The sequence below is a fragment of the Vulpes lagopus genome, chromosome 8, assembly GCF_018345385.1.
Source record: "Vulpes lagopus strain Blue_001 chromosome 8, ASM1834538v1, whole genome shotgun sequence".
In the NCBI taxonomy this organism is placed as follows: Eukaryota; Metazoa; Chordata; class Mammalia; order Carnivora; family Canidae; genus Vulpes; species Vulpes lagopus.
In genome coordinates this window covers 27591020-27615110 of record NC_054831.1, presented here as the reverse complement: position 1 = coordinate 27615110, position 24091 = coordinate 27591020, and the positions used below count along the sequence as shown (strand labels likewise).

General features: G+C 38.9%; 1 protein-coding gene across 2 annotated transcripts in view; it reads left to right on the top strand.

The window, feature by feature from the left end:
* Positions 1-24091, top strand: part of GALNT7 (polypeptide N-acetylgalactosaminyltransferase 7) — a 137938-nt gene that overhangs the window by 91529 nt on the left and 22318 nt on the right. For both annotated transcript variants that reach the window (XM_041767000.1, XM_041767001.1), the window contains exons 3-5: positions 17646-17812; positions 22805-22935; positions 23185-23264. In XM_041767000.1, the coding sequence (XP_041622934.1) occupies positions 17646-17812; positions 22805-22935; positions 23185-23264 (378 nt within the window). The remainder of the gene's footprint in view (positions 1-17645; positions 17813-22804; positions 22936-23184; positions 23265-24091) is intronic.

The window sequence follows — 24091 nt, the reverse complement described above, 5'->3', positions numbered from 1 at the left end:
GGAAGGCACCAGAGGTTGTTGGGGCCTGAGTGGACATGAGTCTTGAAGTGAGGATGGTCTCTGGTTCCTCCTGACCCATGGCCGTGTGCCTGACACAAGGCTCCCAACCCCTTGAACCTGGACCAGCTGATCAGCATTTGACCTGCCTTTTGAGCAGCAGCAATTGACAGAAAGATTAGGTTTCCTTTTTTCCTATTTAACATGTATTGTTGAATCTGAACATTGAACTCATAGCCAGCTGCACCGGGACTCATGCCTGAAGAAAGCCAGTCTGACACACGTGTCTCCAGAAGGCACAGCACTGCCTTCTCACACTTAGGAACGCTAGACAGCACTAGGCTTGGGAACCATTTCAAACAGTGAAATCACCAACGAAAAGCACAAAACTGAGGAGAAGGTGACCCTAAATAGACTATGAAAAGGACCCTATTTACAATTGTCAGAAACAGGAAAGTAGAGTATCCTCTTGTGTCTGCATGTGGGCAGCTCCAGTCGCAATTCACATTTTTGTTTTTTGTGGGTTTTTTTGCTGCTTTGCACATGTTCACAAATAACTGTAACAGTGTCCCCAGTATTGATTTTGGGGTTACAAACAAATTTTAGGGAGTGCACAGGTTAACAAATACAGGCTCCAGGATTTATAAGGACCCACTGCATTTTTGTATATTTGAATATGGTGCTCAGGTTAATTACAGAAATACATATTTTTAAGATTTTATTTATTTATTCATGAGAGACACAGAGAGAGAGGCAGAGACACAGGCAGAGGGAGAAGCAAGCTCCGTGTAGGGAGCCCAGTGTGGGACTCGATCCCGGGACTCCGGGATCACACCCTGAGCCAAAGCAGACGCCCAACTGCTAAGCCACCCAGGCGTCCCAATCACAGGTGTATTTAGTATATAGTTAATGAATATAGTGCCCACTACCCCATTATGGTAAATGCAAATTTCAGGAACACTGAAAATGGTAATTCTAATAAACTGAGTCTTTTTTACCTTGTAATTTTTTACCTTGTAATGCCAAAAAAAGAAAATACGATAATGACTTTTAGAAATATCAAGACCAAAAAGTGTAGAATATTAAGTTTTTCTTTTCAAAGAATGGAAATAAACTGGCCTAGTTATTATAAATATACCTCCATAATTAATCATTCTTTTCTCCTTTCCACCCCTACCTCCCTCCCACCTCCATTACTATATCTTACTACTAAAATGGTCTTGGGAAGGAATTAGGAATCATGCCAGAATGTGCTCAACAGAGGCTGCTGCTGGCTGTGGCATGGGCAATGAAACACAGGAGGTTTTCTGCAATGTTTGGAATATTTATTAGATTCAGTGATGAAGTAGTCTCTGTTGATTAGCACACCTAACCTGAATTTCAGAGGTACCAATGACCATTTAACTTGATAGGATCTTGCTCTCAGGCCCCAAGTGCATTACCTTACCCTACTGGTTAGATCCTGTATTGAATCTGTTTAATTTCCTATAACTAGTCTAGGCTTTTATCAGCAATACTTACTAATTTTAGATTTTATCGTCCCTCTTCAAGAGAAGTGATTCAAATTATTTCCAGGTAGCACATAAATAAAAGGATATCACACCTGTTACTTTAGTCTTGGTCTCAGAGAAACAGAGAATTCCATGAATTCTCTCGGCCATGAATTCCAATTGTAATAATGGCAGGAGAAGAAATGTGGCTTTTGAGGATCAGAAGTTGCAGGCGTGACGCTTGGGAGAGTTTACATACTCCTGGGGCCCAGTAAAACTAGAGAGACCTCATCCCACGGCTGATTATGGGAAAGTTATTTACAAAAGTCCTGTGAATAAAAGAGCAAGACAATACAAATGTGTATATACTTCTAGAACCCGAACATATAAAATGTGCTTTGAAGTGTAGGCACTAGTTTTAACAGGTTGCAGAGGTTCAGAGCTGCTGAGTGCCAGTGGGAAAGCATATGGATGATTTCATAGAGAAATTTTTAAAAATTAAGATGGGAATAATTTGGAGGTAAATAGAAGAGTGCTTTTTTTCCCCCTTTAAATTGTGACAGTAACCCTTACAGTTAGTTGTCTGTTGTTCCCCAGAATAAAGCTGTCAGAGATTGCTATCAGCTTCATAAAATAAGATTTTAGGTACAAAGAGATTCAATTAAATTGCTCCTGTGTGGTACTGAGTTTATCCACTTGAAAAAAAAAAAAGCTTTTTATTTTGGTAACAAGTGTTTTGTGAATACAAATTTTAGGGGGAAATGATGTCCTGCCTTCCAGTGTCTAGGGTAATGAAGAAGCTGCAGAAGACAATTCCTTTCTTTCATGAAGGCTTTCATATAAAAGATCAGCATGACAGGCAGCACTCTGACACAAGCAAACTGGCCGCAAATGGCAGGGCGGATCAGAAGGGCCCTCGGAGAGCAGAGGAACTAAAAAGTCAGAGTATTAAATCAGTACGGTTCTTTAGATTACTCTGGAGTGATGTCCACTCATTGCTCCCTGTAAAGGAATTTAAAAGTCAGACCTTTTCACTCTTGAAAAACATAATTGGACATTCCTGAATTGCTTCAGAACATCGAGGCTTTCTAAGTCTTTTGGTAGATTGTAAAGAGGTATAATTTTTCCACCGTATGAAATCCTTTATTTCTGAAATGGTGATAATTAAGCCTACTTGCTTAGTGATATCTGAAATACGAAATTGGAACTCAGAAGCTCTGGTTTTCCTGCTTGGATTTATGAACTTCCAAAAGTTGGCAGCTGGCCCTCATAAAAGATTTCTTCCAACAGAGCTCTTATATCTTTGTGTTTTCTTTTCCCACTTCAGCACGTTTGTCTTTTCTTCTCGCTGCTCTAGCCCTCTGAGCAACAGTAGTCTTCTCGGCAGCTCTGTTCTGAGGGTGCTTTTGATCCATCCATGGCAACTTTCTGGAGGGCTTTATAATCAGGTGGAATTAAGTAGAGTAACCAGGTGGCTCAGTCTGTTAAGCATCTGCCTTCAGCTCAGGTCATGATCCCAGGGTCCTGGGATTGAGTCCCACATCAGGCTCCCTGCTCAGTGGGGAGTCAGCTTCTCCCTCTGCCTCCCCCTCCCCCTGTTTGTGCTCGCTTTCGCCCTCTCTCTCTCTCTCTGTCCAACAAATATAATAATTTTTTTTAAAAATTAAGTTAAAAAAAAAAAAAAAGTAGAGTAACCAGCTAGTATCAGGAAGGAAGAGACTGGCAGAAATGAAATGCAGAAGCACCGTAAGTATGATTTGCGAATCCCTCAATTATCCTGTTACTGAACCAAAAAGCAGATGAGTGTAAATAGTAATGTTCTTTAAAAATGTGCCCTCACTTCTTAGATGCATTCCAGCCAAGCCGTCTACAAAGCTGATGCCAAGGTTTGGTCTAATTCCGTTACTAAGGTAAAGGCTCTAGCTCCAGGGAAAGCCTTCATGTGATAGCTTTAATAAGAAAAGAGTTAGGATAGACCCCTTCCCCAGGGGTTGCTGCTTACCAAAGCCGCCTGGTAATGTTCTTTTCACTTGTAGTTGTCTGAAGTAGCAATTTTAAAGGTTTCAAAAGAGGAAAGCGTATGTTGATAAGAAAATGAAAAAAATAAGAATCACCTACTGCCAGGTTGAAATTCTGTTTTGTTTTGTTTTTAATGAAGATATTCCACTACATGGATGCCCAGAATTTATTTCCCCAGTGCTTCATTTGAGGTCACTGGGTTTCCAATTTCTCACTATTATAAACGATGCTGCGATGAACAAGCTTGTGGCCCAATCATCGTGTCCACTGTTGATTGCTTCAGTAGAACAGATTTCTTAGTGGAATCACTAGTTGAAAGGATTAATAACTATTTCCTTTTACTAGTTTTTTTTTTTTACTCTGGAACTTCCCCTCCACTGTCTACTGTATCCTTGGTCTACACCGCTCTGCCAAACCTCCACCTCACAGAGAACAGATTTGTTTTGCTCTTTGGTTTTCTTTTGTTTTGATAGTTGGTTTCCCTTGTATATGACCTGTCTCTAGACCTACTAGAAACACAGGGGCTCTGAGGAGAGAAGGTAACACATTGATCATCTACTGTCTCCAGATGACAACTGCCTGTACGTCACTTCTAGAGCTGACATGTGTTCTTGGGTTTCCTGCCCAATTTTAATGAACCAAAATGTTTTCCAAAATTATGGTTTGAGATTTCCTGTCCTCTGCCTTCTTCAGAGGGGGAGTTAGCATATCCTTTCAGTTCTTACCTTATAAATTCCATCTCATCTTTGAGCCATAAACTTTTTTTTAAAATTTTTATTTATTTATGATAGTCACACACACACACCCAGAGAGAGAGAGAGAGAGGCAGAGACACAGGCAGAGGGAGAAGCAGGCTCCATGCACCGGGAGCCCGACGTGGGATTCGATCCTGGGTCTCCAGGATTGCGCCCTGGGCCAAAGGCAGGTGCCAAACCGCTGCGCCACCCAGGGATCCCCGAGCCATAAACTTTTTGATAACTAACTTCAACTCACTTTTGGGGACTCCTTAGCCTCCTAACAGAGGATTTGATTTTCTGGAGAGTTACAAGGAAGCAAAGAGGTAAGAGAGAGGTAAAGGTAATTCAGTTAATGCAGGAAAAGAGGTAGACTGCTTTAATGATTTCTTGAAATAGTATTACCAGATTTCTTCACCACCGTATTTATTAAACGTCTCATATGTGTCAATTATATTACATGCTAAATGAACAACCTGGCTTCCTAATACCTTAAACAAGATGAATTACTAAACAGTTAATATATTCTTATTAGCCCCAGAAATTGTCTGCTCTGTGAATCAATAAATATTAACTGCTGTACATTATGTACTATTTTCCAAATCTGTGATCATATTTTAATAATTGGGAGTCTTTAAAAAATGATCTAGAGCAGCTCCTCATTTTGCTATAGGAGCATTAGCATCAGTCAGTGTTTAACTACAGAAGTAGGGGCACCTGGTGGCTCATTGGTTGAGCGTGTCTGCCTTTGGCTAAGGTTGTGATCCCAGGGTCCTGGGATCAAGTCCTTCATCGGTCTCCCTGTGAAGAGCCTACTTTTCCCTCTGCCTATGTCTCTGTCTCTCTCTCTCTATCTCTCATGAATAAATAAATAAAATCTAAAAAAAAAAAAAAAGACTTCCATAAGTAAATATTACACAGCCTCTATTGATATCTCACACTTCTTTGTTGGGAAGTTATTTACTAACTCCAACCTAAAGTTACCATGCTATCATTGTAAGCTTATACCCCTTTCGTCATTAACAGCATCAAAATTTGCTCTTAGAAATATGAGTCCTCCATATGGTAGATGTGATTTCCTTCTTGTAATGAGAGTACATTGAGAAGGCACACACACACTCACTTACTGAGTGATGAAACATGGAATAGGAGATGACTCAATAAACATTTTAAAGAATGTTTGCAAAGTGTGATTTTCAAATCTGTGTTGAACTTAAATTACCAAGTTTGTCTCTGCACAACTGTTTTTACTAACTTGTGTTTTGGTGTAATGCCATTGGTCTCCATTGACAGCCTTCATGAATAACAGCCCAGTGAAACTCACTGCTGCATTTGCCATAAGGAGGACCTCTAGAAAAAAAAAAAAGTCCCATCTGGTCCTCACACTAAGATTATTATACTTCTCCGAAACAACTGGTTTGCTAAACACACAGATCAGACTGGGTTTCCCTGCTAGGAAATGCAAGCCAAATTATGGCCTCCCCACTAATAAGTAGGGGCTAGAGGGCACCCAAAGCTACCATGTTGCCTAACCCAGGGTAGTGGTATTTGTAGTGTATTATTTGTGAACAATATCTCAGAATTGTGCCCAAGAGAGACCTTGGGCCCACTGGTATGTACTCTTAACACCTCATTCTCAATTCCTCCTTTTTTGTCCTCATTCTTTCTTTATCCATCTTCTCCCCCTCTTATCTTTAATTTTCATAATATCGTTGCATTCTCTGCGTGTTTGTAAGTTGCCCAAAGTCCTTTGTGGAATAAGATGCAGCATAAATTAATAGGTGCAGATCTGTGTTCATGCTGTTAGTGTCATTATCCACACCATGGCACCTTACTTGATCCTTACTTCTGTTAGTGGTCGTTGTTTCAGCTCAAATATAGTGCTATTGGATGAGCTGGTGCCTCTGTAACATCCGAATATGGCACGTAAGCTCATATTTGAAATGAGAGTCCAATATAGCTATAAACATATGGTTCACACTGTGAAATGTTCATTTTCCCTTCCCAGGGAGTTTTGAAGAAATGCACATGAACATATGTCCAGTCATAGATTCCCTGCCAGGTTTTTTCTTAAATTATGGTTTGACATTTCAGATCATTAAGTGGGCACATCTGTCCAAGGATGTTTTCCTTTTTAAAAAAAAACAAAAACATAAATTTGAAGACATTTAAACAATCACAGTTCAGCATTCTTAGTTTGCCCTGATGTATTATTTAGTATTCTCAACCCTTAAATTCAGGCAGAGAAATCCACAGAGCTGTGTGCAGTCATTCTGTTAGTGGCCATGTAGGATTGAGTGAAAGTAAGGAATTCATTTTCCTTTTTTTTTTTTTTTTTGAGGGGTATATTATATAATTCTTAGTAAACCTTTGGTTTAAGAGAAAGAGTTCATTTTTAAACCTCGCCTCCATTACTGAGTGTGACATTGAGCAAATCATATAACCTAATGGAGCCTCAGTCCCCTGATGTAGAAAGTGGATAATACTAATGCCTGTCCTAGAGACCCCAGAAGGCTCCTGTGCAACCCAGAGAAGTTAATGCGTGAGGAAGTGCTTTGGAAACTCTAAGAGCTGTTACAACTGCCTTTCCCCAGTCTGGGGTAAAATGAGATCACAGTAACTAAGAGCAAAGACACTATTTGGCTCACATACTGTCCGTTCTGCTAGAATTTTAGCTTCTTCAGATTCTTCCCACCTAGTTCCGGGAGCCAGCTGGGGCTGTTGAATACATGTTTGGGAAAGAATCGTTTTGGGTTCTTCAGGGGTTATTCAAGTTCCTTCTCTGTGATTCACTGAGGTGAGGGGCTTTCCACTGCTGCTCACTTAGGCAGTGCTCTCTAAATCCATGGCCTGAGCTCCTTGATGCCAGTAGTGTCTTCACCAGAGGGACATAAGTCACCCTGTGTGACCACTCTTGATACCTGTCAACTGTGAGATTCTCTCCTATGTTACTTCTCAGAGTATCTCAAAATGGAGAAAGTGCCCTTCGCTGGTTGGTTTGTCAGGACACACACACACCATGAGAAGGAGCATCAGTGGGATGGCTGAGACAGAGGTCTTCTGTCAAGCCAGACTCGAAGATTCCTGTCCCAGACTCATGCACGTTATCTAAGGTTGCTACAGAGACCCCAAGCTGAGGGACCCAAAAGTGTTGTAAGCTTTAGGAAGCCTCTGGTGTTTTGGAGCTGTGGAATCTAACCGTACTGTGGCTGTGTTTTGAAGATCATGGGTGGGTGAGCTGTCATGGCTGATGACTAGACAGTTGTCTCCCACTAACTGGGAGGGGGCAGGAGCAGGAAACTGGTTCCCTCACAGAAGATTAGAGAGAATGGAAACAAATACAGATACATGCTTTTCAGTTAGCCCTGGGTTTCAGGAGGCCACAAGTGCTCTGGGCTGATAGACAATGGCCCTGCTCTTTGTTACATAAACTACATAAAGCAGTGGTATGTACTAGCTCTTTTTGTGGCTGCTTCTTTAGGAATCTGCTGTGATGAGCTAAAGTGTTTCTGGTCCTAGTTATTATGCTCAGCCAAGAATTTCCCCCCTTTCCTCTAATACATGAATTTTTTGGACATGAAATAAACCCATACACCTCCGCTCTGCCCTGGAAAATGAAATCTGGCCCAGGAAAAGTTTAAACGCAGCTACTTGGGTAGAACTGGGGGGCACCTGTCCTAGAGCCTGGCACACACAGCAAGCATGTGTTTTTTATTTAGATCAAACTGATGGGGAGGGTGGACCTGACAGAGAGTATGGGTATGAGCTAAAGCAACCCATTTTCCCTTCTTTCAAACCCTTTCTGGTATCCCGCCTTCCAACTATGGCACCATACACTACACTCTGAAACAAGCATGACAAAGCTGTTTTCAGTTCCCCCGTTTAATCCCAAAAGGTGATATACTTGAAACACTCCTGTACACCCAACTAAATGATTTTGACATTTAACCACAACAGCAGAAACTAAAGGTTATTCTCTTTTTCATTGATATTTAACTCATTAATGAAGAGAATGCCTGGTATTCTTTGATAGAGTACAAAATTGAGGTGTATTCCTAAAAAAGTTTCTGAGGTCAACTTAACCAATATATATTGAGTATTAATGTAATACATGAAAATTGTCTTCTGGCTAACAGCAGAACTTCTAATAATTAGCTATACTGACATTTTCACCTTGTAGATGGTTAAGGAAGAATGAGTTCTATTATTATAGACTGAATTTTGACCTTCAAGGGAAGACTGACCAATAAGAGGAATTGATAAGAATGAAGAAGAACTAGATCATCTTAGAGCTTCTAATAATCAAGGAAAGGAATATAAACTCTTAAAGACATCGAGAGGTAGAATTTTAATAAAATAATTAAATTTAAAAAAAAGCTTCCTTTTATTGTGCCTAGTAAAAGAATATATTGTCAAGAAGGAAATAGTCTACATGGGGATAAGAATAGAGCCAAAGGAACTCTCTGATCATTGTACCCCCAGCTATCCATGGGAGAGGGGACCCGAGTCAGCCAGCTTGAATTTACTCTGTTCAATCAACCCTTTTGTGGATGAAGATGAATGAGTTTTCACAACTGGTAAGACTGTCAAGATTCCATGCTCACCAAGCAACATTCCTATTGTAATTAGAATTTGTTGGGACGTCTTGGGTGGCTCAGCAGTTAAGCATCCGCCTTCAGCTCAGGTCGTGATTCGGGGGTCCCAGGATCGAGTCCCACATTGGGCTCCCTGCATAGAGCCTGCTTCTCCCTCTGCCTATGTCTTTGCCTCTCTTTTTCTGTGTCTCTCATGAATAAATAAATAAAATCTTTAAAAAAAAAAAAAAGAATTTGTAGGCAAATTTTGTAGTGATTACTAGGCTACATGAAAACTTGTGGTTTTTTTTTTTTTTCACATCAATTTAACATACCAGCCTTCTATTTGGTTATCATGTATAATTCTCTTAAGCTCAATTTTGTACATTTATAAAAATTATTTTTAGGACGTACCAAATAATACTAGCCTCTGGTAAGGCCACCTCTGGTTCATCTTTCTGTAAACTTCAGCAGTGATCATTGAAGATCATCTTTGTTAATCTCAAATTTTAAGAGATAGATTGATTAAATGATAATAAAAATCTCTAAGTTAAATTCTGTTGGAGACATATACATAATGAACTAAAGTTTACCAGATGTTAAGAGTCGCATGTTAAACATGGATTATTTGCCAGGAACACTACTACTCAACTAGCTTAAACTAAAAAAAAAAAAAAAAAAAGGGTGGAAGTTGTGAGGTCGCAAGCAATTAATTGAAAAGATATAGGAGTATCTTCAGGAACCTAAGGTCAGGAAGTATACTTGACTGAACCAGGAAATGAAAAGTCGTATGTTCTTTCTGTGGTTTATAGACTCTCATTTCTACTTCTTTCTCTCTCTGTTTATCCATGAAAGTAGCTGCCCAGCCCTTGCCTCACAAGATCATTCAAGAGTTTAATGGAAATCAACTAGAATCTCAGGAGCTCAGAGTTCAGGTAGGGGGCCTTTGGGCCAGCTTGAGCAAGTGTTCACTGCTAGGCCATCCAGCTAGCCAGGATGACTTCTACTCTGACTATTATTGAGGGAGACTCTTAGAGAAATGCACCTGGGCATTGTGAGTGATGGGCAGCTTTCAGAAAAGCAGGTGACATTCCAGGCATGTATCCCCAATGGTGTCTGCCAAAGATAACCAAGGAAAAATCATTTAAAAAATCTGTTTGGAGTAAAATTTCTTAAAAAGCAGAGTAGGCAGATTATCAGGGCATATTATGTGGTTTTACATGAGAAAAAATAGACGTGTGCATACTCTTTTGTTTCTTTCTTAGATGCAGGAGTGATCTCCATATTGAAAGTTTGATAACACCACGCTAAAGAGGGAATTAAATTCCAAATATAATGAGCATGGGAAAGGAAGCACCTGAATACGTTAAATTGTTGAGGTTTTTAAAGCCTTTTATGAGTCACCTAGGTGGCTCATTTGGTTAAGCGTCCAACTCTTGATTTTGCCTCGAGTCATGATCTCAGGGGTCATGGGATCAAGCCCCATGTTGGACTCTGCGCTCAGCAGGGAGTCAGCTTGAGATTTTCTCTGCCTCTCCCTCTGCCCCTCCCCTCACTCGTATGTTCACTGTCTCTAAATAAATAAATCTGTAAACAAATAAAGCCTCTTATAGCCTCTTATAGGTACTGAGGAACTTAGCAGATAAGTTTGAGAGGAAGTGCTATCAATAATACAGAGGTATTGTGAAGAAGAAGAGAGATTGTAGAAAGCTGGAGGTGGAAAAGTATTGCCTTACGTTTATCAAAGAGGAGAGAGAAATTTTGATTTTGGAAACTTGACACTGATGTACTTCTGTTAAGATCCTAGGAGAAATCACGTATGCATACTTAAAAAAGTAACCTTCACTAGGTACCAGCTTGGGTCTATGAAAAGGAGTCTAAATAGTAATTGTATCTAAAAAAAAATGAGTTTACACTAGTGGACCAGGAGACTGTGGGATACCTAATTCATATTGATTTAGCCAGATCTGAGTAAAGTTTTCAGATCCCTGTGGAACTAGGTAAAGAAATGTAGTCTGATAGTGCAGTTAGATGAATTTGATGAGTGGAGTGATAGCAGCCTCTCAAGGATTACACATAGCTTTCAAGCACTATATTTCATCTTCTCATATTCATTCATATTAGATTCATCCAAACATTAGATACAGAGATAGAAATTCTACTAATCCAATTTTCAACATAGAAAATGAAGAGAGATGGTTATATAGACCAATTGACAAAAATCATCAAAGAGAGCAGAACCTGCTGGAGCACGCACCCAACCCATAAATGTAAAATGCAGTTAAGTGTAAACAAGGTATTTTATGTTGAGTTCAACTGCAGAAACACAGAATGGAAAACAGTTGGCTTAACGGCTTCTCCCCTTAATTAGGGGAGAAAAGTTGTTGGGGTTTGTGAACTAACAGTATGATATGGTTGTAGAACATATACCCAGTGCAAATATAATTTTCAATTGTAAAGGAATTGTATCCAAATTAAGGGTTGTAATATTGCACCTTTATGTTGACAAGTCTACGTCTGGATTATAGCAAGCTCTTCTGGGAAAGACGTTGACAGAAAGGAGCCATATCCAGAGAATGGTGATCAGGAAATATAATTTATTAATTTCTTTGATGCCTAAGTTCTTTATTTCAGTATGTGTAATGAACTGTAAGGAATAAAGTCTACCATAGTATGTTCTCAAGGAGCTTATTTCGTGTCATTCCAAGCAGAGTGCATAGAACCTAAATACTTGGGTAAAATCCACTCCTCCCAGTCTGTTGAGCTTGAGTGATTTGGCTTAACAGTGATAATTCTTTCATTGAAAATGTATATTGGTTTCTGAATGCTGAGTTAAATTTTATATACTACATTACTAATTTATTCAGCCATTGGGTGTCAGCGCTGTTTCATGTAAATCATAAGCAATTTTCTACTTCTATCATGGGAATGAGCAAAAAAGGTTTTAGATGGAGACAGGAAAGGTTCTAATTTATTTAAAAGTAAAAGTAGATAGTTTAAAAAAAAAGTATTCCCCAAATTGAGGATTTGTTTCCTATGCCAAAAAAAGTGTGTGTATGCATGTACACACACTGCCATAGATTAGTGACCATATATATGGATTGCAGGGGTTTACAGCCTAAAAACGTTATGTTTTTCATAGTCTGCTGAATTAGATATTATTTATTGATAAAATCTAAATACAAGAGACCATATATCAAGCTACAGATCTTAAAAACATAGCTGGTACAGAGAGAATACAAGTAAATTTTACACATGCATTTCATTTTTGGTTTTGAAATCTACTTCTGTAAATTATGGAAAAATCACCGTGAGAATTTTTATTCCCATCCTTTCTTCTAATGCCCAGCACCTGGCCCAAATAGCCACCATGAAAATACTGTTAAATGACTAAGAATACCTAGAGCTTTATTAAAGCTATTAAACTAGCTTTAATCATTGCAAACCTGTAATCTGAATGTGAATATTTGTGACCTTGATTTGTCCTTGACACTAGAGGATTTATAAGCTCTCTTGGAAAATGAAGTGCCAGAGAGCAGAAATTAGTCAGAAGTCTGTAATAAAACCCATCCATTTAAATGTGGCAATCTTGTTTCAGCTGGCCTTCCTCATTAGAACTTATAAATTCTACACTAGTAAAGTGAGAGAAATGATGCAAAATAGGGGGTTTTACCTCAATACCATGGGTCCTTCTTTCAATGCTAAGGCTTTTGTATATTATGAGTTCTGTTTCTGTATGTTTCACCCAATGGCTTCAGGTAACAATGGAAAATCAGAGAACCTTCCCAAGAGCTAAACTTTCTTGCGAGCCTACATTCAGGCTGATGGTGGCCAACGAAAGCTAGTCATTTAAGGAGACCCAATCTGCATTGGTTTAAAGGTCTCCTTTGGGCCAGTGTCCAAGTAGCCTAAAGTTCAAACTCCCTCTCTGAGCTATTTCTTCTCCATTGTGTCTGGTCTTTTTCTTCTGTAGCATCCTGGTGATAGAAAGGTCTTGCATTCTTGAGGTGTTGTGGGCAGTAATGGACTTGTTACCCCCCACCTATACTGCTTCCCGTCTTCCCAGGAGTGCTGACCTCTTTTCATTTGCTGCTGAAGGAACCCCTGCTGCAGTGATTTCTGGTCACTTCTGCTGCCCTTGGGACAGATAGTCCCTTCTCATGCCTGCCCCACTCCGGGGATTCACCTCTACTTTGGCTTTCACTGGTACTGTGGATCCTCTGAACCCTGAGGGCCAGTCCTTGGCTTAAGCCTTCTACCCCGTAGCTTTGCTGCGTATCATCTTACCCCTTACCATGGTGACTCCTGGCAGGCCCCTAGATCTTAACACTCAGCTACCTTCTCTGTTCGCCCTGAAAGCATGTGGAAATTCTAGGTACTCCGGTTCCATCCTAGAGCCAAGGGAGACTGCAAAGAAGAGGTGGGAAAGGGAATTGTCTTTAACCCTCTCTGCCTAAATACCCCTTAACATTATTTCTGTTCTGTGCTACAGCCACACCTGTTGCTCAAGTTCAGAATTAGAGGCCAGGTGCATGTCCTTTCCTCCATCTGCTTTATTCCCATCTTGTTCCCTGTAGATTTTCTACCCTTCCCCATTAGAAATGCTTTTCCTTCTCCTTTCTGTGTCCCCTCCTCCCCTACCATATGAACTTGTTCTTGAGGGTGCCTCAAAATAAAAGGGTTGTAGTATGGACAGTGAACATTACTGAGAAAAGAGAATACATCAAGAGATCTTCCAAAAATATCCCCAGAGCAATTCAATAAATATTTATGGAGCAGCTATTATGGTAAGCAAAATAGATGAGACTCCTATCCTTAAGGAGCACACAGCCTTGAGCATTTTATAGGAAAGATGTCTACGCAAAGGCATAGAGATATACGCATAAGGATGAGCATTGTAACGTTATTTTTAGAGTCCAGTGAAATGCCCATTGATAAGGAAATGGTTAAGTAAATTATGGACCAGCCATACTATGGAATATTATGCAGTAGTGAAAAAAGAATTAGATAATAAGATAAGTCTGTACATATTCACATAGAAGAATTTATACATACTAATCTGGATATATGTTGTCTATATATATACACACGTGTCTGCGTGGGTATAAGAGTATTTTAAAAATTCATAGCCAACTATTAATCATGATTTCTCTTAGGAGGTGAGATTTGACGTAGATGGAAAGAGGGAAAGGAGGGAACTTTCACCTTAATAAACCTCTATGTTGTATATTGATTTTGTAATTTTTTAGACAGACAGGAAAAATAAACACTGAGTGTTGTTACTGGCACACAATCCAATTTACATCTTTGGAGGGTTTTTTTTTTTTAAGATTTTATTTATTTATTCATGAGAGACACAGAGAGAGAGAGAGAGAGAGAGAGAGAGAGAAAGAGGCAGAAACACAGGCAGAGGGAGAAGCAGGCTCCATGCAGGGAGCCTGATGTGGGAACTCAATCCCAGGACTCCAGGATCACGCCTGGAGCCAAAGGCAGACGCTCAACCACTGAGCCACCCAGGTGTCCCTCTTTGGAGTAATTTCCAAACTGTACATAGGTAAGAGGGGATGAAAGGGTGAGATAATGCACTCTACTCCAGCTCACTCGTCCGCTGTCCTGTGGAAGAAGGCAAGGAAGTGTACTCAGACCTTTAAACTGTCTGCACATGCAGAGTTCGTAGGACAGTGATGATGTCCCCCCATGCACACTGTCCCCTGGGTGCACTCTACCTTCCCCCTGTCCCCCGCCCCTTCAGTCCCTCTGTGTTTTCAGCTCCTTTATCTCCCATTCAAAGTCCCTGTCTGCTTGTTTTCCCAAGTTTTTTTTTTTTTTTTTTAAAGATTTTATTTTAGAGAGGGAGAGAGAGCAAAAGCGAGAAGGGGGAGGAGTAGAGGGAGAGGGAGAGAGATTCTGAAGCCGACTCTTCTCTGAGCACGGAGTCCCATGTGGGGCTCAATGCTACAACCCTGAGATCACCACCTGAGTCGAAATCAAAAGTCAGATGCTTAATTGACTAAGACATCTAGGCACCTCCCAAGCTGTCATCCTTTGCCTTAGAAAACAGTAAGTCCCAAATGTCCTCCCATGTTTTTTTTTTTTTAATTAATACTTTATTTATTTAAAGGTTTTATTTATTCATGATAGACATAGAGAGAGAGGCAGAGACACAGGCAGAGGGAGAAGCAGGCTCCATGCAAGGAGCCTGATGCGGGACTCGATCCCAGGACTGCAGGATCGTGCCCTGAGCCAACAGCAGGCGCCAAACCGCTGAGCCACCGAGGGATCCCCGTCCTTCCATGTTTTAAATATTTTCACCAACTGTGGTGTGTTATAAATCAAAATTGCTATCATGCCATCCAGTTCTGCTGCTAGAAGACCAATGGTTAGAGAAAGAAAAAGGTTGCCTGAGCCTCCATCATGGTTAGAGTTTGTTTGGGGGGACTATTATTCTTACCCATCTAATACTATACTATCTGCCTGGGCTGGTTTCTCTCCAGAAACACTCATCACATCTTTCAAGATATGTATTCCCCCCCACTACTGTATTTTTTTAAAAGATTTTTTATCTGTTTATTCATGAGAGACACAGAGAGAGAAAGAGAGACAGAGACACAGGCAGAGGGAGAAGCAGGCTTTATTCAGGGAGCCCAGTGTGGGACTCAATCCTGGGACTCCAGGATCACGCCCTGGGCCGAAAGCAGGCCCTAAACCACTGAGCCACCCAGGTGTCCCTGTACTTTTTAACTTGTTATTCTGAAAGAGCATTTGGCCCATCTCAACTTTGGGTTACACTAGAAAGTGCTCTTGGTTTAACTGTTACTAGAGGGAGCCATACCTCACCACTCCTTCCCCCATTACTGGGGCCATTTCCTGGCTGCCAGGGGCAGGGAAGAGGGCTTCCATCACATAACAGTATACTTCATGGGTGCCTTGTACGGAAATGATCATCAGCTTCATCATCAATTCTTAGATCTTAGATCAGTTCTTAGCCATTGATACATAGGTATAGCTAGTATTTTTTCATTTGTTTTATGTTTAACAAGATTTCTTATAAATTCAAGATAGTCTAGGTTTATTGCCTGCCTGTAGGCAAATCATTTCTCTTTGACCCTCAGTCCCCTCGTCTGTAAAATGGGGACATTAATAGGATGAACCTCATAGTGATGTTCAGAGATTAAATAAGTTAATAAAGTAAAGCATTTAGAACAGTGCCTGGCACATAATAAGTACATGATGTTATTTGTTATACTGCAAATGCCTTTCTTTATAACTTTTTCTCTTTAACTTATGTTTATTTTTCACATTTTAATTAATTATAAGTATAGATCTTCCAAGTTCTTACAATATCTGCATCATATGCACATGAATCATTCTTGTGCTTTCATCTTTTCCTCCCCGCTCTCTCCCCACTTCTTGAGGCCCAGTACTTCTTTTTTTTTTTTTTTCATCATCTTTCTAGTCTCACCCTCAAATCACTGGCTCTTGGAGCCCTCCCTGACCACATATCTTGAGGCTAGGTGAGGTCCACCTGTCATATGCACCGTGGTTTTTGCACTAACACACTCAGGGAAAGTATAGATATTTAGTTTGTGTCTTGATTCCCCTGTAAGACCATGGCTTGCTAAGGGCAGAGACTGTGCTGACCCCTTCAATGCTATAGCTGTAGCGCCTAAGCTAGAGCATGGCATAAATAGGTAACTAATACTCATTTAATGAGAAAATGGACATATAGGAAATAAGACTTAAATGGATTACTAGATTCAGTCTGCATTTCTACAGAAACCACTAAGAACATAGACATTTAGAACAATTTTTGAGAGGAAAATAAACACCTGGACAAAAGGCTGTTTCCAACTATATCAGGTCAGGCCCTATTTATTTAATGATTATTATTCTAAATGCTGCTATAGATTATCAAGCTGATAATGTTAATTACTGCTTTTATGGCTTTATGTTTAATATTGGGAACAAGATTATTTGCTTATTTACTTCAAGAAAAGCTTTGGGGTTAAGAAACATAAACAGAAATATAAATGTGCATGAATACACATACATACACACACACACACACACACACACACACACACACACATATATACCTGAGGACATTTTAAAGTAGATATTTTGTGAAACTCACTGAACCTTCCCTGGCTCCTTGAGTATTTATCAGGCCTCGTTTTGAGTTTCCTTTCAGAAAAAGGCTTCTGGCAACTTTATTCCTACTACAGTTTCAAATAATTTTGTATAAAATAGCTAAGTATTCTTTAGCTAATCAACTAACATTACTAGAACCTTTAAAATTCATTCAATAGTTAAATTCTTTCATGTCTGCTGCATTGCTACTGGTCAGCCTATTTAATTTTTTTTTTTTTCTGAATGTTTTAGCCACGTTAGAACAGAACAGCTTTCAAACACAGCTACATAGTGGTTTGTACACAGCAAGTGAAATAAATCTTTTGCACTAGAAAGTCAAGCTTTAAAAAAGAAAAACTGAGATCTAAGTCCTGGGGGAAAGAACCCAACCCAGCCATGATAGCTGTAAATAATATCTGAAGCATCCCCAGCTGGGAAGCATATATTCAGAAATTAATTCTCTTTATCTGCACAGCAAGTGCCAGTTGGTTAGGAAGGGACTCTATGAGTCACTGCATCTCATAGCAGCTTCTCTCTTTTGTTTTGTGTTTCTGTTAAGATATAAAAGGTTGTATTTCATTCACTTAACGTTGGTTAAGTCAATAATATTTAATCCAATCAGAAAACATAATCACAGTAAGCTTGAAACCACGCATTATAGATTACCTCTAAATATATATGGTGAAATTTTCCTTTTGCAGATGCAAGTATTGGCATTATGATGAAAACCTGCTGACTTCCAGTGTTGTCATCGTCTTCCATAACGAAGGATGGTCAACCCTCATGAGAACAGTCCACAGTGTAATTAAAAGGACTCCGAGGAAATATTTAGCAGAAATTGTGTTAATTGATGATTTCAGTAATAAAGGTAATGGCTATGGAAAATTGCCATTTTGTCTATGAAAAAGTTAATTATGAACAATTACAGAATGTAATTTTAAAACAATTAGCCTTTAAAAATTAATAATTAGCATCTATTGATAGCATCTGTTATCAGAAGTTGGCACTGTGCCAAGCATTGTATATGAATTATTTCGTTTAATTCTAAAACAGTCCTTGAGACTGGTGTTGATATTATCTTTATTTTACACCTGAGGCTCAGAGATGTTAAATAACTTGCCAAACATCACAGAGTAAGTAGTTAACAGATGGATCCAAATCTAGAGGCTCATAAATCTGTGTATTTAACTACCATCTTACACTATGTCATTCTTTGCACCTTGGATTTTGCAAAAATTTGGTCATGGAGATAATTTATTGAAAGACCAAAAAAATGCAATTGTCTATATAGTGTAATACCACCCGATGGTCCATCTATGGTTGTCAACTGAAATCCATATACCTATTTAATAGCCCATATTTTGCCCTTCAATAATGATGCAAATACTGAATTTGACCAGAAACTGAGGACCATTGTTATTTATAATAGAAAGTACCTACTAAAGCTTATTTTGTTCTATATTTGATTTAATATATTGACTAAAAGGAAATTGTGTTGTATTTTTTTTTCTTTTTAAGGAGTCAGCTGTTATAACATTTAGAGAGGTATTGGTTAGTCTTGGTTCAACTTGGCAAGAAAGAGATTGAGCAGTGGTTTTCCAGATAAGTGGGCTTTTTAAATTAACATTTTTTTCTTTAAGTAAATCCATTATTGTAAGCTGAATATATCTTCTTAATGGCACAAGTATTAGAAGATAGATAATCCTACAGTTCAGACCCCAAATCAGCATGCTAAGTTAAAAATGCAGTTATGCTGCTGACACCCAGATGTGGATGTTTCCTAACTCCACAAAACTGTCATAAAAAACTGAACTGAATTCTTTGAAAATTGACCAAAGAGCTCAGGCTACTCAATAACAACAGGATATTTGCTTTTTTGGCAAATAAGTTTTGCAGAGAATTTTTGTGTAAGAATAGTGATATCACTGAATATACATGCTAGAGATGAAGACAGAACATGAGTAGCATGAAAATACCATTCAGAACAGCTTTACAAAAGCCTTCTCCAAAACTTAATTTGTAACTCTTGAGGTCTAGATAAACCTCTGCTGTTTTGGCAAGGACGTGACTAGAATCTTGATCTCGGTGCTAACATATGTTAGTAAGAAATAGCAATATGGCCTGGTTTTTTTTTTTTTTTTTCATCATCTTTGAACAACTAATCACTTTTTTCAAATAATCACTTTTAATTATGGTAAAGAACATAAACTTTAAACTTTTTAGTCCTATCAAATGCCCTTTAACTCAGACATCTTACTTTGGTTGTAATTTTCTGTGACAGGAGTGTTTTAATTAAGAACTATTCCTGGGCAGCCCCAGTGGCTCAGCAGTTCAGTGCTGCCTTTAGCCCAGGGCCTGATCCTGCAGACCTGGGATCGAGTCCCATGTCGGGTTTCCCTGCATGGAGCCTGCTTCTCCCTCTGCCTGTGTCTCTGCCTCTCTCTGTGTGTCTCTCATGAATAAATAAATAAAATCTTAAAAAAAAAAAAGTACTATTCCTGGGGTGCCTGGATGGCTCAGGGTCCTGGGATTGAGCCCTTCATTGGGCTCCCTGCTTATCAGGGAGCCTGCTTCTCCTTCTGCCTGCTTGTGCGCTCTCTCTCTCTCTCTCTCTCTTTCCCTCTCTCCCTCTCTCCGTCTCCCTCCCCCTCTTTGTCAAATCAATAAATAAAATATTAAAAAAATATTCCTGTCTCAAGATAAATATTTGAAAATATGTTTTAAAGTGATACTGTTGCTACCAACCTATTTGAGATTTAGGAAACCTACATCTACAAAAACAACTGAGAAATCTCATGTATGTGATTATGCTGTTTTTAAGAAGCCCTATGTTATTAATGCAAGTAGGAGCTTAGTATATCCTTAAAAAAAAAAAAAAAAAACTAAAGATACATTAAAATGTGTTTCCCATCCTAAAATAACTGCTTGGTTTCAGAAAAGGAGAACAAAATTTTGGACCTGTTTTTGTCCATCTTTCATTTTTTTGTGATCAATGTTCCTGTTGCTACAAACCTCTAATATTCAGCCTTTTAACACATTTTAACAGTAATCAAGTGCAAGGCCCACTCAACTTACAGAGCTCAGAGAGGCATGTGTTGGGGCTACCCATGAATAGAAGAACAGAAAGTCTTTAACTTTTCCAATTTCAAAACCACCTTAAGATATGTCAGTCCTGTCCTGTGAGTGAAAACTTGGTTTGTTTTTTCTCCAGTATATTCAGAAATTGAAAATTTGAGTTATAATTTTTCTTTTAATGACAAAATACTAATATAAAAATTTGCAAAGGAGCTCGCTGCTCCCAATACTTGGGTTTCTGGAAAATACTATTTTCTCTCTAAACAAAGTGTGGGAAACAGAGCACACTCCTCCATGCCTGTCATCAGCCAACGGAAGCTAAGTGGGACCAAGGGAAAACAGGACTCCATGCTCTCAGTGTATGCAGTTCTCCGGTTTATACTATGTGTTTTCTGTGGCTGAGCCCCGGCTCTGCCCCACATCTTCATTGCAGGGCAGCCCAATCTCCTACATTGCTGGCTTTGTGCAGAGGAAGAGGTAATGGTGAAGCACCAGTGGGATTTTAACACTGCTGCTCCCAAGTGCCTCATGTCATTTTGTCCTCTCATTGACCAGGGCAAGGCACATGGTCTAGCCTGCCCTCATGGGGTTGGAGTGAAGAATTATTCTCCAGGGAGGGGCGAATATTTTGAACATTATTAGAGTCGACCACAGTCTGAGATCCCAAAGAAGCCAGAAGTCATTTGATCAACCAATAAATCTTTTGGACCACATAAACTAGGAATCTGAATTTGAAGAACAGGCCATCAACTCATTTCTGGCCATAACAATTTATTTTAGATTTATTTAGATTGCATAGCCAAAAGAGCACTGAGATACTATTCAGAAGGGCTTTTTAAAAAGTAATTTAGGATTACTTATATACATATACATGTATATATTGCTATCTGGTAGAGGAAACTGCTATAAAAACAAGACACGGGGTGCTGGGTGCCTCAGTTGGTTGAGCATCTGACTCTTGATTTTGGCTCAGGTCATGATCTCAGGGTTGTGAAATCAAGCCCCACATCAGCTCCCCATCAGCGGGAAGTTTGCTTAAAATTCTTTCTCCTCTCCCTCAGCCCCTCCCCCTACTTTCTCTCTCTCTCTCTCTCATTCTCTCTCTCTCTCTCTCATAGAAATAAAGTCTTAAAAAATAATTTGGATTGTACTGAGCTGAGAAAAATGAGAAAGTAAGATTTAAAAACAAAAAAATCACTTAAATTGAAGGGAAAAGTACCTAGATTTTCTGGGGAAAAATATAATTTCAGCATGAGAATTTTATTTGTAATACTCATTCAAATTAGATGCCAAAATAGAAAAAGGTAACTTTTTTCTTCTCAATTTTGAATACCCATGTGTAGGTGTATTGCTAATTATAAGCTCCCTAAAAATTAGGTATTAAGTGTACAGCCTGATTTGACCACTTAACCACCAGCACATCATGAAATATAGCTTCTGGGTCCCTGGATGGTGCATTTGGTTCAGGTTCTGACTCTTGGTTTCAGCTTAGGTCATGATCTCAAGGTGGTGAGATCGAGCCTCGCATTAGGGTCTGTGCTCAGAGTGGAGTCTGCTTAAGTTTCTCTCTCTCTGCCCCTTCTTCTCCCCCCACCCTGGCCTCTCTCTCAAGTAAATAAACCTTTAAAAATAAGTAAATAAATATAGCTTCTTTGTTGTTTATATATTCATGGGTCAATATTTTAAACAACTTAAAATAATTTTTGTGTCCCCAAGAAACCTCTTTAGAGATCCAAGAGCGAATTGTGGCTGTGATGGGCCACTTTCAAGGGCTCATTGTGACACAAACAAAAACTATTCTCTAGCTACTGGGAAACCAAGGTTTGAAACTTTGGCAAATGTCTCTCATTTTTTTGTTCGCTAGTTTGTTTTTGTTAAAGATTATTTATTTATTTGACAGAGAGAGTACAAGAAGGGAGAGCAGCAGGCAAAGGCAGAGGCTCAGTCCCAGGACCATGAGATCATGACCTGAGCTAAAGGCAGACACTTAACCAACTGAGCCACCCAGCACCCCGTGTCTTGTTTTTATAGCAGTTTCCTCTACCAGATAGCAATATATACATGTATATTTATTCATCATATATAAATCAGTATTATATTTAAATACATATACATATAGATACATATTTTATAAACCTCTATATACACATACATATATACATACATGCATTTGTCGATACCAAAAATACAGAGAAAATTGGATCCTTTCATTCTTATTTGCCAACTTAATGGGAACTATATTTATAATACCAAGACTGCAACCTTCAACACTGATTATAGCTGGAGGAAGATGGCCCAGAAACAAATGTTAACCTATACTTTATGTAGATTCCAGTAAAGTCATATAATGTTATTTATAGTCCGTGTATCTTCAGAAATCTGGAGCCGTTACTTCTGCCGAAGCAAACAAAATGTTTGCCTTAAAGCTTTGATACGACATTAAATATGTGAATTTAAAAAAAAAGATTTCATGTCACCTGGCCTAGTCATAATATATCTAATGTTTGGAGAGATGTTTGATCACTTTCAGGCTCACCAGTTCTCTGTAGGCATATTAAGTTCAAAAATTCACTCAAGTGAATTTAAAATACTTGTAAGGTGAATTTAAAATACTTGTAAGGTAAAATATACTTTACCTTACTTCCCTATAAACATTCAGTCTGTTTAAAATTGACTGCACAAAGTACCTGTTGCCTATTCCTGTTTCTTGAGAAAAATAGTAGTATAAGTAGTTGGTCTACATAAATAAAATTTATAATGTTCATTGAATATTTTTTATTCATAGAACACTTAAAAGAAAAACTAGATGACTACATTAAGCTGTGGAATGGCTTGGTGAAGGTATTTCGAAATGAGAGAAGGGAAGGTCTGATTCAAGCACGAAGTATTGGTGCTCAGAAAGCCAAACTCGGACAGGTAGGAAACACTGGAAATTTACAATGTCAACACCTTGGATCTGGTAACCGAAAGATCATATACATTTTTAAGTACTCTTTAGATTCCTTTTTTTAATTAATGAAAATGCTGGCTTTATTAAATGGATAACTTATGTCAGAACTGACTCTTGTGCTGATTTATAGTAGCATCTAATTTTAAGTTGTGTGTGATATACAGTGTGCCATATATGAGGAGTGTTCTTTCACCCTGACTGTTTTTTCTTTTAAGGTTTTGATATACCTTGATGCCCACTGTGAGGTGGCGGTTAACTGGTATGCACCACTTGTAGCTCCCATATCTAAGGACAGGTAACGTTACCTTGCTTTTTTTTTTTTTTTTTTTTTTCTTTCCTGGGTGAAAAGTAAACCTTGCCCTAGAGGGACAAATAAAATTTTCATTCTTCGGATTACAGTTCAAGCTTTGTGCTTTAAGCGTTAGCATTCAGCTAGTTGTTTCCTGGGGTGGAGCTAGACTGATAAATTTGGGTTGATCCAGACTCAGGCAGTCAGGCATTTGGGATGAATCTAGGGTGTCTCACTCCAGAGTTGTCTTATGGTTGGGATATTGAACAGACATCCTCTAGCTCCAAAAGTTTTCTCCAAAAGTAACAAGCAATTTTGCTCCCTCTACACTGTAGTAACAATTCTAAATACTTGAAGAGACATGCTTTGAAATTTTACCTATTGGTCCTTTATGCCCTTTTGAATTATTACTTCAGATAAAAAGGACCAGTTGTGACACGTGTCAGGGTTTTGGGTTCCTATAGAAACTTTAAGGTTTAGAAATAGACAACTAGTCCATGGAAATGTGGCCATCACCATTACATTTACAAAAATGTCTGAACAACAGAAAGCTTTTGGTCCAGAATTCTATTCAGGAATCAAGGGAAATAAAACATGTCCTTGTGGTGAATGACATGAGTCAGAGGGAGAGCTTGGGGGGTTTCAGTCTTCGGAAGATTTAGTATGAAGGCCTATCATAAACATTTTTCACACGCTGATTTAATCCTCATGGCAACCCTGAAAGATAGATATTATTAGCTCCGTCATACCGAAAAGGATATTAAAGCCTAGAGAAGTGAATTGATTTGCCCCAAACAGCTAATAAACTATCAAACTGAGACACTTCACACTAT